Source organism: Rhineura floridana, chromosome 1 (assembly GCF_030035675.1).
Source record: "Rhineura floridana isolate rRhiFlo1 chromosome 1, rRhiFlo1.hap2, whole genome shotgun sequence".
Classification (NCBI taxonomy): Eukaryota; Metazoa; Chordata; class Lepidosauria; order Squamata; family Rhineuridae; genus Rhineura; species Rhineura floridana.
In genome coordinates, this window is record NC_084480.1 from 101,694,131 (window position 1) to 101,720,626 (window position 26,496).

General features: G+C 44.4%; 1 protein-coding gene across 3 annotated transcripts in view; it reads right to left on the reverse strand.

Annotated features, from left to right (window-relative positions):
* The window catches only part of VPS13A (vacuolar protein sorting 13 homolog A), a 304,094-nt gene that overhangs the window by 61,824 nt on the left and 215,774 nt on the right, over positions 1-26,496 (reverse strand). For all 3 annotated transcript variants that reach the window (XM_061627500.1, XM_061627520.1, XM_061627510.1), the window contains exons 51-58: positions 20,031-20,159; positions 19,077-19,210; positions 18,121-18,250; positions 16,108-16,340; positions 8,952-9,105; positions 8,034-8,180; positions 6,624-6,705; positions 5,750-5,819 (exon numbers count right to left, since the gene is read on the reverse strand). In XM_061627500.1, coding sequence (XP_061483484.1) covers positions 5,750-5,819; positions 6,624-6,705; positions 8,034-8,180; positions 8,952-9,105; positions 16,108-16,340; positions 18,121-18,250; positions 19,077-19,210; positions 20,031-20,159 — 1,079 coding nt within the window. The remainder of the gene's footprint in view (positions 1-5,749; positions 5,820-6,623; positions 6,706-8,033; positions 8,181-8,951; positions 9,106-16,107; positions 16,341-18,120; positions 18,251-19,076; positions 19,211-20,030; positions 20,160-26,496) is intronic.

A 26,496-nucleotide genomic window follows, 5' to 3' on the forward strand; every position in this document is an offset into this window, starting at 1 on the left:
GCCCACTGGAGAACTTGGTTGATGACTGGTACTGGTCCTTTGGTCTATTCCAGCTTTTCCCAACTAGTGGGCAACCAGAGGTTGTTGGACCACAATTCCCATCTTTCCTGACCATTGGCAATGCTGGCTGAGGCTGATGGGAGTTGTGGTCCAACAACATCTGGTGGCCCACTGGTTGGGAAAGGCTGGTCTATTCCAAGTGGGACTGGGCCAAATGTCTTTTCCTCTGCCCAAAAATTCACACAAAAGGATTGATATGGGGCATGATGGGATGCATATTTATCATCCCTCTGAGATGGTTTTGTACTTGTCCTGAGACGCGGCTATTATCTTTCTGGGCTTCCTTCCCAAACAACTTCAAGCCAACATAAGGAACAGTGGAGAGATTGATACAGAACACTGTGTCTGCATCCCAATGACGCATTCGAAGTGTCCTTTTGGCCACTACCTCAGCAAATATGGACCATGCTGCAAACTATCATTATTATCATTATTATCATTATTATTACCCCGCCCTTTTTCCAAACTGGAACTCAAGGCGGCTTCCACTTAAAATACTGCAACCCAGTTTAGCAGCATACAAGTAAAACAATAACATACAGCATCCTCTTCAGTCACTACCCTTAAAGCCTTCAGTTCCAAAGGCCTGCCGGAAGAAAAGTCTTTAGCTGTTGGCGGAAGGACTGCACAGAGAAGGCCATTCTTGCCTCCCTAGGGAGGGAGTTCCAGAGCCTAGGGGCAGCCACCGAAAAGGCCCTGTCTCGTGTCCCCACCAGTCGCACTTGTGAAGGTGTTGGGATCATGAGAAGGGTCTCTCCTGAAGATCTCAGGGCCCGGGCAGGTTCATATAGGGAGATATGGTCTGACAAATTGCCTGGACCTAAGCTGTATAGGGCTTTATAGGTCATAACCAGCACTTTGAATTGTGTCCAGAAACAGACTAGCAGCCAGTGGAGCTGTTGCAGCAGGGGAGTTGTATGGTCCCTGTAACCAGCCCCAGTTAACGTTCTGGCTGCAGCTCGTTGCACCAACTGAAGTTTCCGAACAGTCTTCAAAGGCAGCCCCACATAGAGCACGTTACAGTAGTCTAAGCGGGATGTAACTAAGGCATGTGTCACTGTAGCCAGATCAGACGACTCCAGGAACGGGCGCAGTTGGTGCACTAGTCTTAACTGTGCAAAAGCATTCCTGGCTACCGCAGAAACCTGGGCCTCCAGGTTTAAGGCTGAGTCCAGGAGCACACCCAAACTGCGAACCTGCGTCTTCAGGGGGAGTGTAACCCCATCCAGCACAGGCTGAACCCCTATTTCGACTGACTAGGAGCACCTCTGTCTTGTCTGGATTAAGCTTCAGCTTGTTCACCCTCATCCAGTTCACCCCTGCTATCAGACACTGGTTTAGAACCGAGACAGTTTCCTTGGAATTAGGTGGAAAGGAGAAGTAGAGTTGGGTGTCATCTGCATACTGATGGCACCGAACCCCAAACCTCCGGACAACCTGTCCCAGCGGTTTCATGTAGATATTAAATAGCATGGGGGACAAAACTGAACCCTGAGGGACCCCACAGGCCAACGGCCAAGGAGTCAAACAGGAATCCCCCAGCACCACCTTCTGGGTTTGCCCCTCCAGGAAGGAACGGAGCCATCATAAAATGGTGCCCCCAAGTCCCATCCCGGCAAGGCGGCCCAGAAGGATACCATGGTCGATGATATCGAAAGCCGCTGAGAGGTTCAACAGAACCAACAGGGACACACTCCCCCTGTCCAGTTCTCTGCGTAGGTCAGCTACCAAGGCGACCAAAGCCGTCTCTGTCCCATAACCAGGTCTGAAACCAGACTGAAATGGATCTAGATAATCCGTTTCATCCAAGAATCCCTGTAGCTGGGAGGCCACCACATGCTCTATTACCTTGCCCAGAAATGGGATATTAGACACTGTCCGATAATTATCCATAATAGAGGGGTCCAGGGAGGGCTTTTTCAGCAAAGGCCTTACAACTGCCTCCTTTAGGCACATTGGAACTCTGCCTTGTTGTAGGGAGGCACTGACCACTTCCTTCACCCACTCGGCCAGGCCCCCTGCGGTACTTTTAATAAGCCAGGAAGGGCAAGGGTCTAGCAGACATGTGGTGGGCCTCACCTCTCCAAGGATCCTGTCCACATCCTCGGGTTGTACAAGTTGAAAAGAATCCATTATTATTAGACAAGCAGGAGCCAAAGTTACATCCACTGAGCCTGTATCAACTATAGCATCCAAGTCGGAATGAATCTGAACGATTTTGTCTGTGAAGTACCGTGCAAATTCTTGACAGCGGGCTGATGAGTGGTCTATATTACCCTCTCGGGGGCCAGAATGTAGGAGACCCCTGACCACTCGCAACAGGTCTGCTGGTTGGCTCCCCGCAGACACAATGGTGGCTGAAAAGCATAATTTCTTTGCTGCCCACACTGCCACGGAGTAGACCTTCAAATAGACTCGCTCCGAGTCTTCCGCCAATGTCGCTCTAGTCTCTGTCTCATTTGTTTCATCACCATCAGCTCCCTGGTAAACCAGGGGGCTGGTTTGGCTCCATTCCGTGAGAGTGGACGCTCAGGAGCGATCATGTCCACCGCCCTGGCCATTTCCCCATTCCAGAGGTCAGCCAGAGCTTCAACAGAATTGCCTGCCGAGGTGACAGGAAAAACCCCAAGAGCTCTCAGGAAACCATCCGGATCCATCAGCCTCCTGGGGCGGACCATCCTAATCGGTCCCCCACCCCTGCAGAGGTTTTGAGTCCCAGTGAGTCTAAACCCAACCAGGTAGTAATCTGTCCATGACAACAGAACTACAGAGAGTTCCTCCACACCAAGATCACCATCATCCCATCCAGCACAGAACACAAGGTCCAGAGTGTGGCCAGCAGTATGAATGGAACCAGATATCACTTGGGACAGACCCATGTTGTCATGGAGGCCATGAAATCCTGAGCCACTCCCGCCAGAGCGGTCTCACCATGGATGCTGAAGTCCCCCAGTACAACAAACCTAGGTGATTCCAACACCAACCCAGAGACCACCCCGGCTAGCTCAGGAAGGGAGACTGTTGAGCAGCGGGGTGGGCGGTACACCAACAGAATCCCTATTCTGTCCCGGCCACCCAACTCCAGATACACACACTCGAACCCTGAAGACTGTGGGATAGGGCACCTGGTCAGGGGAATGGTATCACGATATTTATTTTTTTATTTATTTAATTTAATTTATATATATAGACCACTGCAACTCCACCTCCCCGCCCCCCAGGTCTTGCCTGCTGCTGTACAGAGAAACCTGGCAGGCAAAGCTGAGAGAGATTAACCCCCCATCTTCATCCAACCAGGTCTCTGTAATACAAGCCAGGTCGGCGTGCTCATCCAGTATCAGATCCTGAATGGCTGTTGTTTTACCATTCACCGACCTGGCATTCATAAGCAACATTTTCAACCCAGGGGGGTTATCACCACCGGCTATCCAGACTACTTGGGCAGGGAGACAGCTTGGGGGCAACCAACACCCTGTTGCACACCCATCTCCCCTGATGACATTACTGTCTCCCCGCTCCGTATCTCCCTCTGTCCTTCACAACACTAATGGCAGCCCCCTGGATCCCTTCCTCAGCCCTCTTCAGTTGAAAACACATCCTTTCTTTATAAAAAGGCAAAAGCCTTGCTCTTAAACGCAACACACTATGCCAACCAGCAGCTATAAGGAAGTCAAAATCTTATTATTGTCGCCCAGGTGGGCCAGGCAAGTCAGCTGGATGGATAGTAAAACTGCTAAGTCAAGGCCCTAATCTTGATCTTGAGTCAGGGCCTTGGTCATAGTCCTGCAAAGAGCAGGAAATCTCAGTGGGAAGATCAAGGCCCAAAACAGCTGAGGTCCAAGGCAGTGGCCACAACACCACCAGCAACCTCTTCCTCCCTGCAGGCTTCAGATGTTGTCTGTGCTCTTCCCTTTCTTCACACAATGCTGTTTCTGACCGAACGATCCTCAGACACACCAGTTCCCTGAGGTGGCATTTCAAGGAAGCTCTTTAAACAAGCATCTAGGGAATGTCCGGCGTCTGGCATCACACAATGATATACCCGCCTGATGTTTGGCGTCGTTTCTCCTATAGGATTTCTCTTGGTGAAGTTCCACTTCTATGGAGAAGGCAGCGGCTGTTGGTACTGTTGTTATTATTACTGTTATTGTTGGATACCCGACGGCATCTTTCTCCTCCTTTCTCCTCCTCTCCTAACGCCCGTCTTGTATCCCCGCCAATACTTTTTACTTGGCTCTGTTATGTGTCTGCCCAATTTATTCTTAGGCAGGTCTCTTCTTACCTTGCTGTTCCGGAGAGATACTGTACTATAGCTGTAGCTGTTATTGTTGCTCAAGTCCTTTTCTCCCTTGCAGTAAAATCAAGGCCTCTGAGTTCCTCCCGCTGTAGTGCCTCCGGTTAATTATATCCCCAGACTACTATAACAGAGTTCAGCAGGCATAACAGGATACAGATAGTTAGACTCACTAAAGTTATGTTCTTCTCAGGTTGACGCCAGAAGAGTGCCATAAATTAAACAGCGTATCAAACAATAAAAGTGAATTGCACAGCCCGCAACAAGGATGTCCGATGCTCAGGCGCCATCTTTCTGCATCAAGTGTAGCATTCATCACAGAGGCTGCTGCTCTGGAAATCTTAAGGAGAGTCTTTCTCACTTGGTCCAGGGCCTACTGAGGGCTGTCTAGTAACTCATCAACCCACAGCAAAGATTCTCGTGGAAAGACTGCTGCAGCACATGACACTGAAATTGCCAAAGTGGTCACCTCATGGGTAGAACAAAGTCCATTCTACATTCAGAAGCATCTCTCAATTGTCCCCACCCTTTTTTTGGGGAGAAGTGTCTGGGATGCTTAGGCTGAAATTGAGACATCTATGGCCAGCAGGTTCACCTGCTCCAGATTCCAGAAAAAGGAAGCTTCTAGAGTATAACACTTATTAGGAAATGTTGCTGACCTTTGCCCAGGGACATACCACTCCACTTTAGTCAGCTTTTAACAACGTACAGGGACAGGTTCTACAAGGATGGCATTTAGGTGCAGAGCCACCAAAGTTTTACACAATAAAGTTATATATAAAATACAAATCCTGAAACAACTGGTGAGAGGTTTGCTCTTCAACCTCTGACCCACCGCTCCATTCCCCTTCACACTTGGGATTCAAAAATGATCCAAAGGATCAGGCATCTGAACAGAGTCATTTTAATTTGGGGGATTCATCCCTCTTATGTCTAGGAGCACTCCTTTGGAATATCAGTGGGTCAGGGGATCTCATTCCCTCATCTTCAGATAAAGAATGGGGAGCCCCACAGGGTTATGGTCTCTTACGCTGCCCCCGTTTGCTTGCACAACAGGAGGATTGCATGGTGATTAACAGGAGCTGCAGAAAAACTAGCAGTCTGGAAAAGACGTGAATTTAAATTGGCCCCATGGAGATAGAAAGGTCTCCTAACAAGATCTCTTTAATCTGCCTCAAAATTAGTTGGAAAGAAGGAGGCCCTGAAGCCGCAGCCACCACAGTCAAAGGCAGAGGAATTATTTCACTTCCTTCAATCTTCTTCCAAATGGGGACTAGTTTAAATTCATGTTCTTCCCAGACTGCTAGAAAAGTTCAGAAATAAGTGCCATGGATCCAAAGGGATTAAGTACGATAGCAGTCTAGATTTAATTATGAAAAGGAAATATATACTTACTTTATACGTGATATTTGGGAATGTCCTGCAGTTCTCATTACAATACTGACATCAGTAAATGGTTTGGGTTCTATGAAAATTCCAAACAGAAACCTGGTGAGCACAGAATGGACTCATGCAGGATTAAATTTCTTCTGACATGTAAATTATGATATATATAACTGAGTTCATTTGCAAAGGACATAATGGAAGGATTGGCCAAGCCAATGGTCTAAGGTGTAGAAAATGAAGTCAGTTACTAACAAGAGGAGTGCACATCCACAAATATTTTCAATCTAAGTTTTAGCAGATATACGATGACTGAACAGTTTAATGAAGTTACAGATATGTTATTTAAAAATTGCAACTACATGAATTCTGTGGATCTCAAAATAGGATCCAGGTTGCTGAAGGGCACTGATTTGCGACACTGACATTCTTGCTGTTCCCAAACCAACCTAGCACATCACTCTTGTTTGACAAACATAAACTGTCTGCAAGTGTTGTATATAGCTAATAGTTTTGAAGGAAAGGCTGTGAATCCTTCACTGCCCTAGGACCAGGACTTTGGGGGGGGGGGAATTGGCAGAAGCATGCAAAGCCGCAGATCATTTACAGATTTGGATTAGAGATCACTTTGCGTCCTAACGAGTGTATATAAAACAATGTCTGACTAGTCTTGTTCTTTGACAAGAACCCATCGTTAAGTGAAAAAAAGAAAGGCAAATGTTTGCATAATATGCTTTCATGAAAAGTTAACACATTCAAACCTCTAGCAAAGTTAGAAATATGCAAACCTCTTAATTCATATCTTAATTTTTTCTTCTTCTCAATTATAGAAGCATAATTAACAACAACAACAACAATAATAATGCATTAAACTGTATTAACAAACCTGAATCCAAGGAGATGGACTTGGGAGGTTTAATAGGATAGAACACAAAGGGAAATATGGCTCCAGGAATCTGGTTTTGAATCTGATACGGGTAATGACAATAGGGTCCATGTTAGATGTTCATTTGCAAATGTTTGTTTTTGTTCTAAAGCATTGACAAATGCCCTAATTTACAATTATACAGCCTATATCCTAACTTCCTATTAGTCTCTTAATTAAATAAAGTTTGCATTCTAAAGGTTACATGTCTACATTTTTAGCATATATTATTCTTTTATTTTAATTATTTAAAATACTTGCTACTTAACACACTTTACATAAACTGATTTTCAAATTTTTGTCATTTAAAATGTTGAGATTACAAAATGTTTTTATTTTAAAGAATTCTTTCAAATACTCAGTTACTGACTGTATTATTGCTGAAATCCTAATTGAATTGATTAAACTGAATGGGTTGGATCTAATGTTAGTCATAGACAGAACAGACCCAGTGAAATTAATGGACATGACCAAGGCTGCAATTCAAAGCTGTTGCTGCCGCCACCACAGCTCAGTGGAGCTCCTGCCACACCTGCAGTCCGGCCACTCATGAGATGGAAGGTGTGTTGGGAGGAGGCCATTGGGCCCAATCTGGTGCAACGATTGGACCTGGATCAGGCCTGGTGCAGGCTATGAGAGCAAGCTTAGGATCCAATGGATCCTGGGCTGGCTCAGCCCTACCCTCAACCCTATCCTGGGCCCTAACAGTGGACCTGGAATTGGGAGGGCTGCATCAGCAGAGTGAAGGCAGCAGCAGCAGCTGGCTGAGCTAGCACAAGAATGCCTCTATCAATCACTTCTTGTTGTTGTTATCTGCCTTCAAGTCGATTATGACTTGTGGCGACCCTATGAATCAGCAACCTCCAAGAACATCCGTCGTGAACCACCCTGTTCAGATCTTGTAAGTTCAGGTCTGTGGCTTCCTTTATGGAATCAATCCATCTCTTGTTTGGCCTTCCTCTTTTTCTACTCCCTTCTGTTTTTCCCAGCATTATGGTCTTTTCTAGTGAATCATGTCTTCTCATGATGTGTCCAAAGTAGGATAACCTCAGTTTCATCATTTTAGCTTCTAATGATAGTTCTGGTTTAATTTGTTCTAACACCCAATTATTTATATTTTTTGCAGTCCACGGTATGCGCAAAGCTCTCCTCCAACACATTTCAAATGAGTTGATTTTTCTCTTATCCGCTTTTTTCACTGTCCAGCTTTCACATCATTCATTTTTGTGAGTCAATTCTGAATAGAACTTAGTTGGATGCAACCCAATATCCATAAAAAAATGAAAACTATTTTATTTTTTGTCTTGTTTCAGTTACAATATTAATCTTAAATGGTTTTTTCTACTCAATGTTGGTAACCTTGAAACATACCTGAATCCTATAAATCTGAACTCTGAAGGATGACTGATGTTCAGATGTACTATATTGAACTTTTAAAGCTGGCAAAAAGCTTCTTCTCACAGGGATTTCATTTGGCTGCAGTATCTTCATGTTATTACCAGTAGGCGTCAAGCAGACCTGTCGTATAAAAAAAAGTCTAGTTCTTAATGGCATTTCTTATAAATTTTCCAAATAAAACATTAGGTACCATCTAGCCAAATATAAACATTTTTTAAGTTCCAATAATTTTTAAGGGAGACATTTAAACAAGTACCTACCAACAACACTTGAAGAGTGCTTAAAGTTTAGCTAGATCATGCTCATAGCTTTAAAAACCATTAGGTTATTAATGTAATAATGTGCATGTCTACTCAGAAATAATTCCTACTGAATTTAATGGGATTTATTCCTAATTAACTAGATATAAGATTGCAGTCTGGAAATGTAATTTTATGCATGTCTACTCAGCAGTATTTCTGAGATGGATGAAACAAGGTAGGTAGGCATAGGATTGTAGTGTAAGAATATCAAGTGGCACGTTTAGAAATACTACATCATAGGAGTGCTTCAGCATTCTAGCCAACTATCTACTTCATTCAATCTCTGTCCAGTTATCTGTTTCCCCATCCACAAACACATACTCAGCATTCTGTAGCCACTGAACACTGGGTTGTATTGGGGAATTTTTGACACTTTATGCTTTTTTTGCCTAAAGTTTTTTCTACTTCTGCAAATCTTTGGATAGCCCAGAGCACAGTAATACCTCCCTGTAAGCCTCTGTTGTGGAACAAATGACAGCAAAACAAAAGCCAGGGCAGAGAGATGGGCAAAAAAGCAAAATCCAATTATACTAAACTTTATGTTACAAATGAATTTTAAATAGACAAAAAAAATCCTTCTCAACATTACCGGAACATTATCATCCAACTCCACTATTTTATTTTCTGTGGGTGAGTGATCACAGTATTCATTAAATTCTTTCTCCAGCATTTCAGTTTGCTTCACGCTCAGTGGCCTCCATCTTGACTTTTTCTTGGGTTTTGTCTCCCAAATTACATCAGAACTTGCAAACAAAGTGAAGAGTTAATAGAAGAGTAAACTTCATTCCCTGCAGCATTTATCAACCTCAATACATCTTGTAGAGTTTTCAGTATAAACAAAACTACCACTTGACAACCCAATAAATAATTAAGCTTCATGAAGTCTCTGCAGTTGAATTAACCTTGGACATTTAGTTTTTTGCTAGAAAAAAAAAGGCCCCCAGTTCCAAAAGTATCTCTTTCATCTGCATTAAAGCTTTACGGAAGCTCAGAAAATTATTGTACAATTTTTAGCCTACTGAAATTAACAGATTTCCTAACGTGCCTCAATTGAGGCTTTACTGTATTTATTTTGAAAACAATCCAGCCATTTTCACATTCTATTCATTTCAGTAGATTTAAGCATGCACCTAATACTCTTCCACTGAAATGAATGAGAGCTTCAGGTATACACACTTGCTTGGGTGTAAGCCCAAAGAAGTTATTTCCATTGTGTTTACAGTATTTCCATTGAAAATATTGTAAACACAAGCCTGTAAGCAAGTAGGACAGAAGTAGATAGTGTAAAACAGACAACTGGTCTCACCTGAAGGGTGGTTTCTCCAGGTATCATACCATCAGGTGGGTTGTAGCGCCACCTAGTGTCCAAAAACAGGAATGCAGGAGTCAAGACTTCGGCTGCTACTTCTGGCTTGACCCCATTCCATTCTGGATGAACTGTACCCCGGATCCGGACATCTCTCTTCACACAGAACATGCTCAGCCAGAGAAAAATGCAAAGTGCAGCAAGCATACTAATGCACATCTTGACTCCAAACAGAAAATATAACCATATGCATAAACAGTAAGAACACTGAGAAGAGCCTTAGCAGTAAACTAACTTACGCAATAAGTAATACAGGTGATGCAATCTAAACTTGAAATAGGTTTAAGAGTTATTAGAAAATAGTCAAAAATTATCTGCAGACTAGCTAGGCAGCCAGCAGGGAGGGCCCTGATGGTATGATATCCGAGGAAACCACCCTTCAGGTGAGATCAATGGCCCATTCCCCTCACGTAGTATACTATCAGGTGGGATGAACCAAAGCAGTCCCAGTAGGGTGGGCCAGGCTGCCTAAGATGATGATAGTACCTGCTGCAGAACTCGCCTACAAAATGAGGCATCTGCTGAAGCCAAACTATTCACTTTATAGTGTCTAATAAAGGTATTAGGAGTGGACCACACAGCCGTCTTACAAATATCTGCAATGGGTGCACTGGTTGCAAAGACAGCCATAGTGGCCGCCAACCTCGTAGAATGGGCTATGATGTTCTAAGGCACTGGTACATGAAGAGACTCATAGGGCAGGATAATGCAAGCCCGCAGCCAACCAGACAGCGTTGAGCTGGTGACCTTCTTCCCCAATATCCTCAGATGAAACGTGACAAAAAGAGACTCAGATAGCTGAATGTCTCGGGTCCTGGCCAGACAGACCTTCAGGGCTCGACGAACATCCAGGGAGTGCCAAGCCTTCTCCAGAGAATGAGCTGGCTTAGGGCAAAAGGAGAGCAACATGATATTCTGATTACAGTGAAAGGCAGAAGAAACCTTAGGTTGAAAGGTAGGATCTGGGTGCAACTTCAGAGAATCCTTGTGGAAGACACAGAGATGATGGGCAACAGACAAGGCTGCCAGATCTGATACCCTCTGGGCTGAAGTAACAGGACTTTGTATGAGAGTAAATGTGATGATGCAGACTTGAGACGTTCAAAAGGAGGACACTGTAATGCTTAAAAAACTTTTGGAAGGATCCAGGAAGGAAATCGATGAACTACAGGTGGTGACAGGAGAGAAGCTCCTCTCAGGAAATGCTTGACCAAGGGGTGTGTACCAAGGGAAGGCTGGTCCATTCATGTGAACAATATGGATGAGATGGCTGAGGCCTGCCTGTGTGTGTTAGGCTTCAGCCCCATTGAGAGGCCCGCGATGAGGAATTCAAGTAGGTGATTAACACTAGCCTTGGAGGGGCGGATTTGCTGTTTAAAACACCAAGTAGCAATGGCTAACCACGTGGCTTGATATATGCGGACTGTGCAAGACCTTCTAGAGGCCAAAATGGTAGCTACAACATCCTTAGAGAACCCTGAACACCTCAAGTAAGACAGCTCAACATTCAGGCTGTCAGACTCAGCCAGCTGGGGTCTGGATGATGAACTGGACCCTGAGAAAACAGGTCTGATGACAATGGTATACGCCACAGTTCCTGGGTTGAAAGAGCCAGCAGATCCAAAAACCATGGCCTTCATGGCCAGTAAGGGGCCAGGAGAACAATTTGAGCATGCTCCTGATGAATCTTATTCATCGTGCATCCCAGTAGGAGAACCGGAGGAAAGGCATAGAGTATGCCTCCTGGCCAAGCAGTTGCCAATGCATTGATTGCTTCGGCGCCCTGTTGATGATAATGGGCGAAGAACCTCAGAAGTTGGGCATTTTGAGATGAGGCGAAGAGATCAGTGGTGAAGGCCCTGAATAGATGGTTCAGTTGTTGGAATACCTTGGGATGCAGTTGCCACTCCCAAGGAAGAACCCATTGTCTGCTGAGCCAGTCTGCTGTGATACTGAGGTTGCCACTGAGATGCTTCACTCTCAAGGAATGTAGGTGACATTCGGCCCAGTTGAATATGAGAGTGGATTCCGCCTGGAGGACCCTTGACTGAGTACCCCCTTGACAGTTCAAATGCGCCTTCACACTGACATTGTGTGTACAAGTGAGCACGTCAATCAGATGGAGCCTTGGATGAAAGTGGAGGAGGGCCAGGCACACTGCTCACAACTCCAGCAAGTTTATGCTGAGGCTTTGCTTGGAAGGTGTCCACTGTCCTTGAGGGAATTTCAATGGGCATCCCAGCCCAGGGGACTGCCATCGGTTGTGATCAGAATCCTCTCCTGTTCTGATTTCTATAGATTTCTGGCTACTGTCCACCAATGAAATGATGCCCTCAGATGAAGTGAGAGATGTACCTTCCTATGTCTGGAGTTGGTGATGTCCAGCTGAAAGGGCAGCAAAGCCTACTGGAGTGGTTTGTATGGTGGTGAACCCAAGGGACAATGTGAATGAAGGAAATGAGTCCTAGGGCCGTGTCTAGAACCATCACATCCCCCATCCTTCTGGTCATCAGATGGTGATTGGTGTGAATGGTGGCAGCTATCCTCTCTGGGGACAGAAATACCATAACACAAGATGTGTCCAAAATGGCGCTCAAGTGCTGAAGATGCTGTGTCAGAAGCAGGTGACTCTTCTCCAAGTTCACAAAGAAGCCATGGTTCCTCAGGGCGTCAAGGGTGAGACGCACATGGATGGAAGCCTGGGACACGGAGTGTGCCTTCACCAGGAGGTTGTCCAGGTAGGGGTAGATGTGGATTTCCTGGAGCCAAAGGTGCACCACCAGAGCAACCATCAGTTTTGTGAACACCCTTGGAGCTGATGAGAGACCAAACAGGAGGGCCAGATACTGGAAGTGAGCCTTGTTGTAGGCGAACCTCAGGAACTTTTGATGGTTGGGCAGGACAGGGACATGCAGGTAGGCTTCCTTCAGATCAACAGAAGCCAAAAAAAAAGCCCTCCTAAAGTGCCTCCACAATCAATGACAGGGACTCCATTTTGAAGTGCCAATGCCTGATAAAGATGTTGAGAAATTTGAGATCCAAGATTGCCTTTCATGAATGATCTGCTCTGGGCACTGTGAAGAGAACTGAGTAAACACCTGAGTAAAATTCGGTGAGATGCACCAGCTCTATTGTGCCTATTGACAGCCCCTGGCATCACTGCCCACATCTCAGAAGAGGTGGACCTTTGAGGAGGGAATGAACCTTTGAGGAGGGAACTCTCAGAACGCTATTGAGTAACCTTGAGCAGCCATGCATCCATTGTTACATGTCTCCAGGCTCTGGTGAAATGTAGAAGTCTGACACCTATTGGTATGGCATCAGTATTGGTGCTGCTAACGCCCTCCATGGCCAGTGGATGGAGTACGCCTCTGGTGTCCGGAGAACTGATTCTGATTGCGGCTGAAGAATCACTGTCTGTTCCAGTAACCTCTTGATGACTGAAAATCGTGGCCCCTACTGCAGGCTGCGAAGGTCGAAAGGGCAGCCGGTATGGTAAGATGACAATCTGCGGGCAGCTCTGCGGTTGTCCAGTTTTGTAGTGGCCAAAACGGGCTTCCACTTGTCCCTGAGGTCCACAAGTACCACCTTGAGGGCATCGTCCCCAAATAAGAGGGAACCAGAGCAGGGGGGCCGTGGCAAGGTTGATACAAGTGGTACTGTCAGCATCCCAGTGGCACAGCCAACAGGTGTGGGGGGCTACCACTCCTGCAGATATTGCCCTAGTGGCAAATTGCATTGTTTCAAGTGATGTGTCTGCCACAAATGCTGAAGCCTTGTGTAGCTTGACCAGGGTCCTGCACAATCTAGCCGGGTCAGGCTCTGGGTTATCAAGTAATTCATCAAGCCACATCATCAAGGTTCTGGTGATTAGGAAGGCCACACAGGAAGCTCGAATTGCATATACACAAGCTTTGTGGGTTCTTTGAAGAGCAAAGTCCAATTGCCGTTCAGATGGGTCTCTGAATTGAGAATCACATTCCTTGGGAAGAAGAGGTCTGGAAACAAGAGCAGAGATAGGCCCATCCACGAAAGGAACCTTCAAAAAATTCATGAAGTCAGGGTCTAGTGAATAAAATTTGTTAGTGAATGCTGTCACACGATGTGCCTGAAGAGGATGACCCCATTCCTCTGCCATTTTATTGAGAGGGTCGGGCACTGGGAAAGAATGAACTGAAGACTTAGGAGCTTTCAATACTTTTGCCCCCTTGATAGGAGCTGATGAGGTTTCAGCTACTGGCCCCTCAAGATCCAGAGTACTTAAGGCTTTGCAGAATAAGACAAGATAGTCCAAAGAGTCAAACAGACGATGCAAGCGCTCTTCCTCTCCATCTGACTCCCCACTCCACTCAGCCTCATCCCCCTGTGGGGTGAGGAAGGGATCGAGTGGATTAGCCTCAACCTCAAGGCCATGTCGGACTCTACCTCTGGTGAAGTCAAAGGGGTTAGGAGACAAGGCCCATTGTTGTTCTGGACCAAGCTCAGACGAGGGTGAGGGTCGTGCCCAATGTGTAGGCCTTTGGATCTCAAAGGAGATGGAACCAGGCAGTGCGTCTGTGAATTGGGAGAGAAATGTCTGGTTCAAAAGCAGACCTTGCAAGGGGGTCACATACACCTAAGGATCCAATGGCAGCTAAGGCTGTGGTGAAGCTGCGGATGGCCCAGGCTGCTCAGGTGCAGGAGTCGGGAGTTGTGAAAGAACTCCCTGGCAAGGGGGCACCACAGGAGGCTGTTCTGGGAAACTTTCAAATTGTTCCTCCGAAGACTCAGCAGATGAATGGAAAGCGGCTTCCAGGCTGTTGGCAGTCAGCAGATGTGAAGATAGAAGACTGATATATCGAGACCTGAAGCCCGTGAAGACAGAAGACTGATATATTGAGACCGTCTGTTAGCCATCTGTTTATCAGAAAGATGTGACTTCTTGGTACATTTGGAAGGGGCCTGCTTGGAAGGCCTATTCTTAGATGACTTGGCTGTAGTCATGGCCCGAGTTGTTGGTGGCTGCGAAGTGACTAGCGGCTGCACATCACCAATGAGCTGTGGTCCTGTAATTAATTCTCTAGGTGCAGTGGAAGGTAGTTCAGCCATGGTATGCATGCACACGGTGGGGGGAGTGGTACCAGGCAAGATAGTCCAATGAAGGTGATCAATCACATCACACCCACAGAGACTGCAGGGTGTGGTGGGACAGCAATCAACATACACAAGTAGAAGGGTACTGTGGATTGAGGGAGGCCAGTAGAACATGCCCATGGTAGAGGGGAGCGGTATGACCTCAAACAGCCAACTCCTTCACGCATAGGTAGAGGGGTGCGGTAGATTGAGGGAGGCCAGTAGAACACACCCATGGGAGAGGGGAGTGGTATGACCTCAAAACAGCCAACTCCTTCCTTTTTCGTTTTCCCTTTCTTATCTTATTTTATTATTTCTATAAAATACAACTCCTTAGCACTTCTTCCTTCCTTATTGCTTCTTCCCCTTCCTTCCGTGCCTGTCCCTTTAATTCCTCTGTTTGTCCCTTGTCTAAGGAGAGGAGTAAACAAGAGGAGGCCAGAGACAGAAAGCCAGGGACAGGAAGGTACTGGTGACTGAGCAGAAGAAAAAAGGTGGAAAAATAACAGCCAAAATGGCGACTGGAGAAAAAGAGGGGGGGAAACAGCAACACAAAATGGCCACCTATGAGGAAGAAGATGGGACAAAAAATGGTGGGAACCACAAGATGGTGGCTCCATAGTGCCACCAAAATATGGCGCGAGGCAGTAGCCGCAAGCTTCTAAAACAGCCTGGGGAGAAGAGAAGCTGCCACTGGAATGGAGTGGTCTGCTGCCACAAACTGCAGAAGGCAGGCCAGGTGGGCAAGATGCTGGAGAGCAGAAGCCGCCGCGTGCTCGTATAGAGCCGTGAAAGGGCGGCCGGCAGGAGATGGAGCCACAAGCTCAGAGCAGGTGAGAGCTGCCACCAGAGATGGAACTGCAGCCACAAAAGGGCAGCAGGCATGAGAAGGAGCCGCAGTTAAAAGTAAAGAACTAACAAGAACAACAAGGAACAAACTCACAGATAGAGCTAAGGCTAAAGGATCCAACCTAGGACAAAGGCAGGAATGGAATGGGGTCAAGCCAGAAGTAGCAGCCGAAGTCTTGACACCTGCATTCCTGCCTTTGAACACTAGGTGGTGCTACAACCCACCTGATGGTATGCTACCTGGGGAAAAACATGTCTGTTCCAAACTGAGACAGGAAATGGACTGGGAGGGCATGCCCAATGGTTAAAGACCAGTCTGTGTGTCCTGTCTCAAGCAATGAGAGGGTGGTATAACCCACCATGTCGTGTGTTCACCATCTCTGGAAAATATTTAATTTTTTAATCAAAGCAACACTACCTTGTGATGCCAATGTAGCCTACTTCTTGTTTTAAATAGTTGTTTACTAAAGAAATCCCAACATCTTGTAATGATATAATGATTTCTTGTTCGGCCAATTCAACTTTTTCACTTTCATATGCCACTTTGAAAACTTTTTCATCTTCAGTGAACAGGACAATTCGTTGCAAGCCTTCAAAAAATGAAACTAAATAAATAGTCTTGCTTCCCACTTGGACAGGAGTCATGAAGTCCTAAAATGGAAGACAAGCAAATGTTCATTTTCAGGACAACAGTCTCAAATCTATAACATACACAATTTTAGCAAGGTTTACTCTGAAATAATCCCAAAAATGAAGGCAAGCACATACTCTTGAGTTTTCAGTGCATCCTGAAAATGCATTGATTCACCCAGGAGTTTGTGGGTTGCTGATTCCAAGCCTTGAGAGATTGCCTGTCTACTATGGTTATTGTCTGTACGTTATTCTGTTTATTTATTGTGATGTATTACTTCACTTTAATATATTATTTTCTTAAGCTGTGGTTTGACTGTTATAAATTGTCTTGAGATTTGTATGAAGGGTTGTATAAAAGCATTTTAAATAAATAAAATAAGTGAAATTAATGTGTATGTAAGTATGAGTACCCGGCATATGCTGGGGGGTAAAGAAAGGCCGGGGACGGAACTGGCAATCCCACCCCATATATATGGTCTGCCTAGTAAACGTCACAAGATGTCACCGTAAGAGTCGGAAACGACTCGCACTACAAGTGCGGGGACACCTTTACCTTTTTAAGTATGTTTAAGACTGCAGATTACAGAAAAAACATTGAGAACCTTAAGTAATTAAACTTACTTCTATATAATTTACTTTGGGCTGCAACACTGGTTAGCAACATCAAACAGCAGGCATCATTACTTCTGATATTTAACTTGGGTAGTTTGGTGCCTACAGTTTGGTAGAAAAACAGAACCATCCAAAAATAACATGGTGGTTTCTGTATTTGTGGGAATCCAGAAGTATATTGATTCTTAAATTAAAATACATTAAAAAAAAAAACTACCCCAATAGCTCAACAAGAACCTAATGTATGTTCAATGACTTCTAGGACCCATGGAGTGTTGCAGGTATCAGTTGCGAGAGAGAGTAATGCTGGAGGATAGGCAGGGAATTTCTGCCTAAGCTCCTAAATGGAGGAGCAAATTAGAGTCAGGCCAAAACATTAGATTGATAAATGTACCTTCCTCATACTATATGGTGAGGAAAGAATATAGAAAGGACATTTTTACTCTTTTCCACCCTCTTCAACCCCCCTCCCTTTAAAAATAATAACATACAGGTTTGGAACTGGTAGCCCCAAACTTGAGCCTTTTAGTGCTTTATAGCACAGAAGTAAAAAGGTTTCAGGAGAGTGAAGGGGAAATTATGTCCCTGTTCCTCTCCCCACAGCCTGCCATATGTCCAAACAGTGCTTTAAGACTCCTTTTCTAGGTTGGACCCCTGTACAGTTTGCAAATACACGGTATCATATACTTACAAAATTTTCAAAGACTAACACAGTGTAAGACTCTGGCTTATCTCTATTTGCCCCTCACCAGCTTTTATGTTGCATGCCATGACTGACACATTTATCAGTGCTGGCCTGACTCAAAATTAGTCTGGATACAGCCAAAACATAGTTCAATTGATATAGATAAGGCCTTCAGTATTCATCCGACAAAGAAGTTCTGGCCGCAACTAGCTATCAATCCAAAGCTTCTAATTAGCTGGGAGTCTTGTATAATACTGTAGGCTAGGTTAGTGCTAATCCTGTATATGTCACTGATGACCAGCTTACAACAAAATGTCTCTTTTGCTCCCTTTAGCCCAGGCCTGCTTTAATGTGTTTCCATAATTTTTTGTGTGCTGTTGCGGGATCTTTGCTGCTGACTATACACAGATACTGACAGGTTTTTAAACAGTCTGAATATTAGATTCTTTGATGGTTAATCAACAGCATTGATTTGAGCTTTATTAAAAGTAGCATACGTACATCTTTTTGAGTTACTTCCCCATTGCTCTTTCCACATTTCCATTTCAATTTTCTAGACCCTACAGGATCAGCCCATGTGTATAGTACTGCTTTATTTGGTGTTAGAACATCTTCCATTACATAGTGAGAACTGCAAACAAAAACAAGAAAAACATAGGAAATCATAGGTTGAGTGGGTTTATAGGAGCTTTCAGATTTTCAATGAAGTCACTTCTCCAAGTGACCCTGCCAAGTGTGGTGAGGTGGCAGTGACTAAGGAGAGGGCATTCTTGTGATGGTGCCCTGCTCATGGAATGCCCTCCCCCAGAGAAGCACGCCTGACACCCATGCTATGGCCCTTTAGGCACAAAGTGAAGACCTTTTCGTTCTCCCAGATCTTTTAATTATAATGGTTATATCTCTTTTAGTGCTTTTAGATCCTTGCACAAAGTTATTTCCTTGGCTTGTTTTATGTTGGGTTTAGTTGATGTGTTTATGTTAGCTTTAGCTATTTTAATTTATTTGTAATTGGTGGTGTTTTTTATCATTTAAAATTGTGTTGTATTTTGTATTTAAACTGTCTGTAAACTGCCCAGAGAGCTCAATCATATGGGCAGCATATAAATGCAACAGCTATAAATTCTCCCTGGAAGTTTAACTTTCACTTGTTCCCTCAGAATTCAAAAAGCAATGTGTATCAAGTGGTTGAGGTCAAGAATGATTGCCAAATTGGGATGAAATATCAAAGCCATCACCTACAGACAGAACTTTCTTCTTATTTGAAGTATCTTGTGGTTTTCCCTTGCTTTGCTAAATCAAAAAAATGTCTTCCCCAAATTCATTCCTGTTTGGCAGTACAGAACTAGTAAAGAAAAACATCTGTATTAACACATTCATTACCAGCATTTACTCATATGACACTAAGCCCTACAGTATTCTATATTTTATTGAATTAGAAGGAAATCTTATATACATACCTTTGCCCATATTCAATTAGTTCTTCTTTGGTATGGTTAATTATCAGGAAGGGAGCTGCACCATCATGGTAATTAGAGAATGTAACTGATGTTGAATGTTCAGCCAGTGTAACATCTACTATAATTCCTCCAAGCTATCAGACATGAAAACAGCACATTGCATTTAATACTGTTCATTAGACTAATTTATTATCACAACAACTACATGAATTACAAAAGCTTAATTAGTTTGGAATATTTTAAACATTCAAGAATATTCATTTAATTTTTTTATATGAGACTGGTTCCATACTAAGGGTGGTACCAACAAAGTAGTTCTGTTAGTGCAAGGACTTCTGGCTGTTCAACCAAACTTCTTCTCCACTCCTCTCCCACTGCACATCCCCTAAATCTATTATGGGTTCCCCAACCCTGCAGAGCAAATTTGGGGAGGGAGAACAGGGAGAGAAGAGGGAGGGGAAGTTCCATTGCACAAATGGAAATCCTTGTGTTAATGTAACTACTTTGTTGGATACCACCAAAAAGAAGTCACGCTTAGGTCCCACTGAAATCAATATAAATAGTTAGGTCATGACTAAGTTAAGCCTCAATTATTTCAAAGGGATCTAAATACAACTAAGTTAGTCTGGGATCCAACACATGGAAATCCTCTTCAATTCTATGCAATTTGGGTGGAGGGAAGAAAGAAAAAGAGGGAATATGCACTTAAAGTTTATGGACTGCCTTCAAGTTGATTCCGACTTATGGTGACCCTATGAATAGAGTTTTTCAGGGTAAGCGGTATTCAGAGGGGGTTTACCATTGCCTTCCTCTGAGGCTGAGAAGCTGTGACTGGCCCAAGGTCACCCAGTGAGCTTCATGGCTATGCGGGGATTCAAACCCTAGTCTCCCAGGTCGTAGTCCAACACCTTAACCACTACACCACATTACTAACTAGTAAATTATATCACTCACCCTGTTGTCTAAGTGTAGCAGTAAACAATTTTCTTGCTTATCAAACTGTATAATTTTTGGTGGAATGTCAGAATTTTCTACTCTAACACATAATTTGCTTTCATTATTTTCAGGCCAGAAAGGAGTGCACTGGAAGAAAAAAAAGATACATTTAAGAAATGGAAATAATGTAACCGAAATTGTAGCCTTCAAAATAATCAACCCATGCTCTTTACCTTAATATAAAGTAATTTTAAAACTTGGGTCAGTTACTAAGCATCAACATGGAAGATGAATCAATGATTTTAACAGTCAACTACATGCTCAGCTTTAGAAGTTTACATGAATTTGTTTGAACATTATTAAGAACAAGGTAAAAACAACAGCAGGTGGATGCATACTGTACTCATGGAGCAATTTAGAGTAATACCTGGCATTCTATTTGTCATGAATCCCTACCGTCAAGGCACAGGGATCATGCGTCAGTCCCAAACCCCACCCTTAGGGAAATGAGACTGGAACCGAAAAAATACCACTTCACCCTTGCCAAGGCTGGGTATGCTCACAACAACCCTGCAAGGTAGAAGGTAGGCTGCCACCACCCCTGTTACTGGTCCACTCAGAGCCAGGGGATCTCTGAGCCCAGGAAATAGGTAAAACCAAGATCCTATAAGGCAAGATCCACAGTTACACTCCTTGCCAGGAACCTCTGGTTTAACACCCAAATTAGAATTAAGCTTTTAACTTCTTTTCCCTCTTTGGTAGTTACGTGACTGAGAATGGCCAAGGTACTGAATCCAGAACCACCCTTTCTCTCAAGGAACACACCAGGTTAAATAGAAGTAGCTTTATTAAAGTATATAAGTGCACATAAAACATATAGCAGCAAGTAATCCTTTAAGACCCTTCACCCAACAGGGGTTCAGGTACAAACAAGAGGATTCAAAGACACAACAGGAAAATAACAACCTTTCTAGCTTAATACTTACACATGAGGTAGATGGTTGCAAAGGCTACTCTCCTAAGAGGGGTCGGCATCAGAACAAGAAGAATGGAACCCTGCGTAGTTGCCTCCCATAGGCAACTCTTGGGGAACCAGGAACCCTTTAGGTCAACTTTAGGGAACAAAGGCTAGGGGTTTTCAGCCCTATACTTAAGGAAAAGAATCCTAACGGTCCAAGATTAATTTGACCAATCAGGAATTGGCTGATGTAACTTCTTTCTAGGTGTTTCTCACTTTTTCGCGCCTACCAGGCCCCCCTCCCAACTGTATTTCAAACTTCACAGGCCAGGGATGACCTTGAGTGCCAGGCACTTGTTAATCAGCACAGATAACCAGGTGCAGCTTGTTGAGGCTTCTCCCTAACCGTCTTCAGCTGGAAAGTGAAACTCAGAATAGTACTGTGTCAGAGGCCTGTCTTTTCTAACTGTAAAATCTCCCAGAGTCCCTTGCTTGAGCCAAGATATTACTTATGAGATTTTTAATAACTCATGAACATATATAGGTTCACGACACTATTATGTTATGGTTCTTCAGTGCAGGCTAGTAACATAAAACCAGAAGGAAACTACAAGAACATTAAAATAGGGATGTGCTAGAATTCCGCCCAATTCAGATTTGATACCAAATTTTCAATTAATTCGCTTATTTTCCTCAGGTAGCCTGCCGTCATGTTGGATATAGCACCATCTAGCATCCAAAGGCAAGAATGGATCAAAGACAAGACCTGTGGCATCGAGCGCCTCCCACTCCAGTTCATTCTTGCCTTCGTTCGAGGCATTTCGATCTCCCAGTATAGCGTTTTGTAGCTAAGAGTATTTTGTGTGAGTGGTAGAGTGTGTGGGTCTGATTGCGTCCTTGTCTTGTCATTCCCTTCCCTCTTTCACTGTTTTTCACTGTTTTTTATTTTTGACTGGGTCGTTTGTTGAGGGGTTGTTTTCCTCGGTTGTTTCCCCCCCCTTTAGTATCTTTGTTGGGAGTTCTGGCAGCTGCCGTTCTCCAGTTGGGAGTTTTTTATCTCCCGTGAAATGACCCCTGGCTGGGGACTGCAGTGGCGGTTCCCCCTTTTCAGCTTTTTCCTCCTTTTTTCCTTTAGCTGTTTCGTTGGGAGCCGCGGCTGCAACTACACATTAAGCTTACTTTCCCTCGCCTCAGCCCGCTCTGAGGCTTCGGCGGCTACCGTTTTGTTTCCTTTTCAGGTTCAGGCGTTTTGTCCGAGACGTGCCTTGGCTGGGAGCACACGGCTGCGGCTCCCCCTTGGTCCTGTGCTGCCGGCTTTGTTTTTTATTCAGGCTTGGGTGGCGCTTCTAGGCTTAGCCGCCTCTCTGGGAGTCTGAGGCTCCCCTCCTTGCTTCCTCTGCCTCCTTAGCTTCTCAGGTGGCGGCAGCGGCGTTTATTTTTACAGGCAGCGCCCGGAGTTCGCCCTTGTGCCTCCTCTCCTAACTGTTTGCCTGGCACCCACCGCAGCTGTTACAGGTATGTCCTGACCGTTGGAAGCACGCGGAGCCCTTTTGCCTGCCCGCCATTGCTCCTTCTGCTTCCCAGCCGCCATTTTGGTATCAAGTTTCCCACCCTTTTCGCAGGCGCCATTTTGTTTTGCCCTCCTTTCCCGCCTTTTCTGTTCTCCCTTTGATTGCATTGACTGTACTGTTGTTTAGTCAGGCTCTCCAAGTTTTTTTATTTTAAACATATTTTATAGAGAAATCCTGCAAGGCTCATCTCTACAACAGTCTCCTACAGTTCCTGGCATTTGGGCTGTACATCCCCCCCACTTGTGGGCGTGTGGGACTTTTTCTGCACAGCAGTTGCATATTTGGGACTGTACATTCTCCCCCTTCTGCGGGCGTGTACAGAAGTTGAAGTGGCCACATCACTGCTGCACTGTGCATTTGGGACTGTACATCCTCCCCCACCTGTTGGCGTGTACTAAAATTCCTCGCCACACTGCACCCCTCACCTCTGTGCATGTGTCGGTGATAGTCCCTCGCCACACCACACCCCCCACCTCTGTGTGTGTGTCCGTGATAGTCCCTCACCACACCGCACCCCCCCACCTCTGTGCGTGTGTTGGTGATATATGTATGTACTGCAACTCTGGGTGTGTATAATGGCAGATCAACACCCAGAGGCACATTCTTCTGGGGCAAAGCAACCCTGCAAGGCCCTGCATCACAAGTCTGTTAAGCAAAAACAACTGAGACTGCACACCAAGTCTGTGGCTAAAACCAAACACCTATCTAGCCACAGTGCCATCAAGCGAGCACATTACATTTCTGTTCTGCATTCTGAGGCTGCTAGCCAAGAAAGATTGACAGCCCTCTTTCATTCCCCAGCTGAATCATCTGAGGATGACTTCGAGGGTTTCCTTGACCAACCAGACCCTCTCAATCCATTTTGCCACACCAGTCCAGTGAGCCCCCTGCAGCTGCACCTCAACCGCCTGCTATGCCTCAACAAGGGCAACCACCTGCCTCTTTACTAGGACTGCAGTTATCTCCTGAATTCCTTCTGCAGTTAAAGGATATGCTGAGCTTTTTATCACAAGAGCAGTCGAGAGCCCAAACTGTTGTTCAGTGAAGCATGCTATGAGACTCACAGACAGGGATTTTTGGAGAGAGAAGGAAACCTGCAATAAACGGGTTAAGCAGAGCAGAGCAGAGCACCAGGTTTGCCAAGGTCAGCAGCTGGTGGGCAAGTAGATAAGGAGGAACTTGCAGAAGCTGTGTGTGGGGGAAGTAGTTTTGGATGGAGAGAGAACTGTGCTTTAGTATTTTTGTCAGTAAAGACTCTTACAAGAAATTTGCCTGGCCTGGCTTATTTACTGATCTATGCGTCTCTAGAATTTCTGCTTTGTATGATCTCTATACGCACACACCGACAGGGGTTATGGGCCCAGCTTATCATACAAAGTAAGGGGTTCAAGTGACGTCGTTGCAGAGAGAAAAGTAAGTGCAAGAAAGAGGCAAGTAAGAGTGGACATCATGGCTGTAAACCTGTCATCCGGGATGCCGATGGAGAGACTGAATGCTGTAAACTACTCCAGCTGGAAATGGAGAATGAGAGCAGTTCTGATTAAAGAAGATTTGAATGATGTCGTAGAAAACCGCCCTCCAGCAGCTCCTTCTGCAGCGTGGATGAAGAAAGATGAGAAAGCGAAGGCTTTTATTACTCTGGGGCTGTCTGATTCTCAACTGTTGCTGGTGAGTAATGAGCCAACAGCTAATCAAATGTGGGAGAAGCTAAGGGCCGCTCATGTGCAGCAAACCGCAGGGAGCCGGCTGTGTTTAGCATGGAAACTTTATCAGATGCATTTTACAGATGAAGTGACTATGACAGAGCATCTGGCTGAATTTCGTAGATTGTTTGCTGAACTTCAAGAAAGAGGAGTGCATCATAGTGACATTCAGATGGTCTATATACTGTTATCTTCATTTGATCGAAAATGGGATGTACTGGTCTCGAGCTTAGAAACTTTACCAGATGGAAATTTAAATTTGGTCTTTGTAGAACAAAAACTTCAACAAGAATGGAATAGGAGACAAGAGAGTAAGAAGACTGAATTAAAGGAGACTGAGACTGTACCACAACATCAATATCAAAGAAACAGGCAAGAGAATAAAATATGTTATTTTTGTGGGTCCCGAGGACATATAAAGAGACATTGTTTAAGTAAGAAGAGAAATAACAGGGACTTTGGACGTCAGAGAACAAGCGTGAACTTTATCACTAAGGAGGACAATAAACTAATTAACTCTAAATGGCTGTTAGACAGCAGAGCGTCCAATTGCCTGATCACAGACTCTAGTTTATTTTACACATCAAAGCCAATACAGGAGAAGATTTATCTGGCTGACGGATCGACTCAGGACGCAATTGCAAGGGGCACGCTTAAGTTAAGTAATTTGGGAACTATATTGACAGATGTGTTATTAGTTTCTGGTTTAAAATATAACATTCTATCAGTGAGAAAATTAGCTCAAATAGGTTGTACAATTACATTTGAAGGGGATAGATGTTTTGTGAGAAAAGATGGTGAAATCTGTATGCAAGGGAAATTACAGAACCAAATGTTTATGGTAGAGGGCAAGCTTGGTGTCAAGCATGTCAAAAATGGTGCATTCATAAGACAGGTGCATGATATTAAACAAGCTGATGTGAAGAAATGTGCTGTAGAACAACCATCACAGGAGGCCGTTTCAGCCTCAATCAATACATCAGGAGATCCTTCTAATTTGGCGGATATTGCTCAATTACCTCATGCTGAGCAAGAAAAGTGGAAGGCTGCAATGCAAGAAGAACTAAATGCCATAAAGAAAAACCAAACATGGTCACTATGTACATTGCCAGAAGGAAAAAAGGCTGTGGGATGTAGATGGATATTTAAGAGAAAAAGGAATAGTGCAGGTATAGTCACAAGATATAGAGCCCGCTTAGTAGCGAAGGGCTACACACAGATTTATGGCACTGACTATGATAATGTGTTTGCGCCTGTAGTAAAATTCGAATCAATCAGGCTGTTACTAAAGATTGCTGCTATAAGTCAAATGCAGGTGTTCCACTATGATATTAGCACTGCCTTTCTTCATGGAGTGTTAACAGAATACATTTACATGGAACAGCCAGCAGGGTTCACCGAAACACCAGACTTAGTTTGTAAATTACATAAATCATTGTATGGCTTGCGTCAAAGTGCGAGGTGCTGGAACACGCGATTAGATGAAGTGTTAAAAGAAATGGGTTTTTCCAGATGTGTTGCTGATACGTGTGTGTATGTGAAGAACATAAATGGCAAGAAAACGTATTGTGCTATTTATGTTGATGACATTCTGTTTTTTTGCCCGGGAGAAGCAGAAGAAAGACAGTTCTTTGATAGCTTACAACAGCAAGTGGACACAAAGCGCCTAGGGCCAGTTGCACAATATCTAGGAACAGAAATAATACGCACTACTGATGGTGGTTTTGCCCTATTGCAGACAGGGAAGATAGATAGTCTGCTAGAGACTTGCGGCATGAGTGAATGCAATCCTGTGAGTACACCAATGACAGTTTCATTCCAGCAAGAAGAATGCAACAAATCATATGAAAAGCCAGATTTATACAGACATGTTATAGGGAAACTGCAATTCCTTGTGAAGGTATCTAGACCAGATATATGTAATGCCGTGGGTATTTTATGTAGAAAAGTTGAAAAACCATCAGAACATGATTGGCTTGGGGTCAAAAGAGTGCTAAGATACCTGAAAGGCACAAGAACAAAGGGATTAATGCTATCAGCACAGAAACAAGGAGGCATAGACTGTTATGTAGATGCAGATCATGCTGGAGACCTAGCCAGTAGAAAATCTACAACAGGCATTATAATTAGATTGCATGGCTCAGTACTGGATTGGTGCAGCAGAAAGCAAAATATTGTAGCAACATCCAGTGCTGAGGCTGAATATGTGGGTCTGTCTGCAGCTTGTAATGAAATCCAATGGTTTACACAAC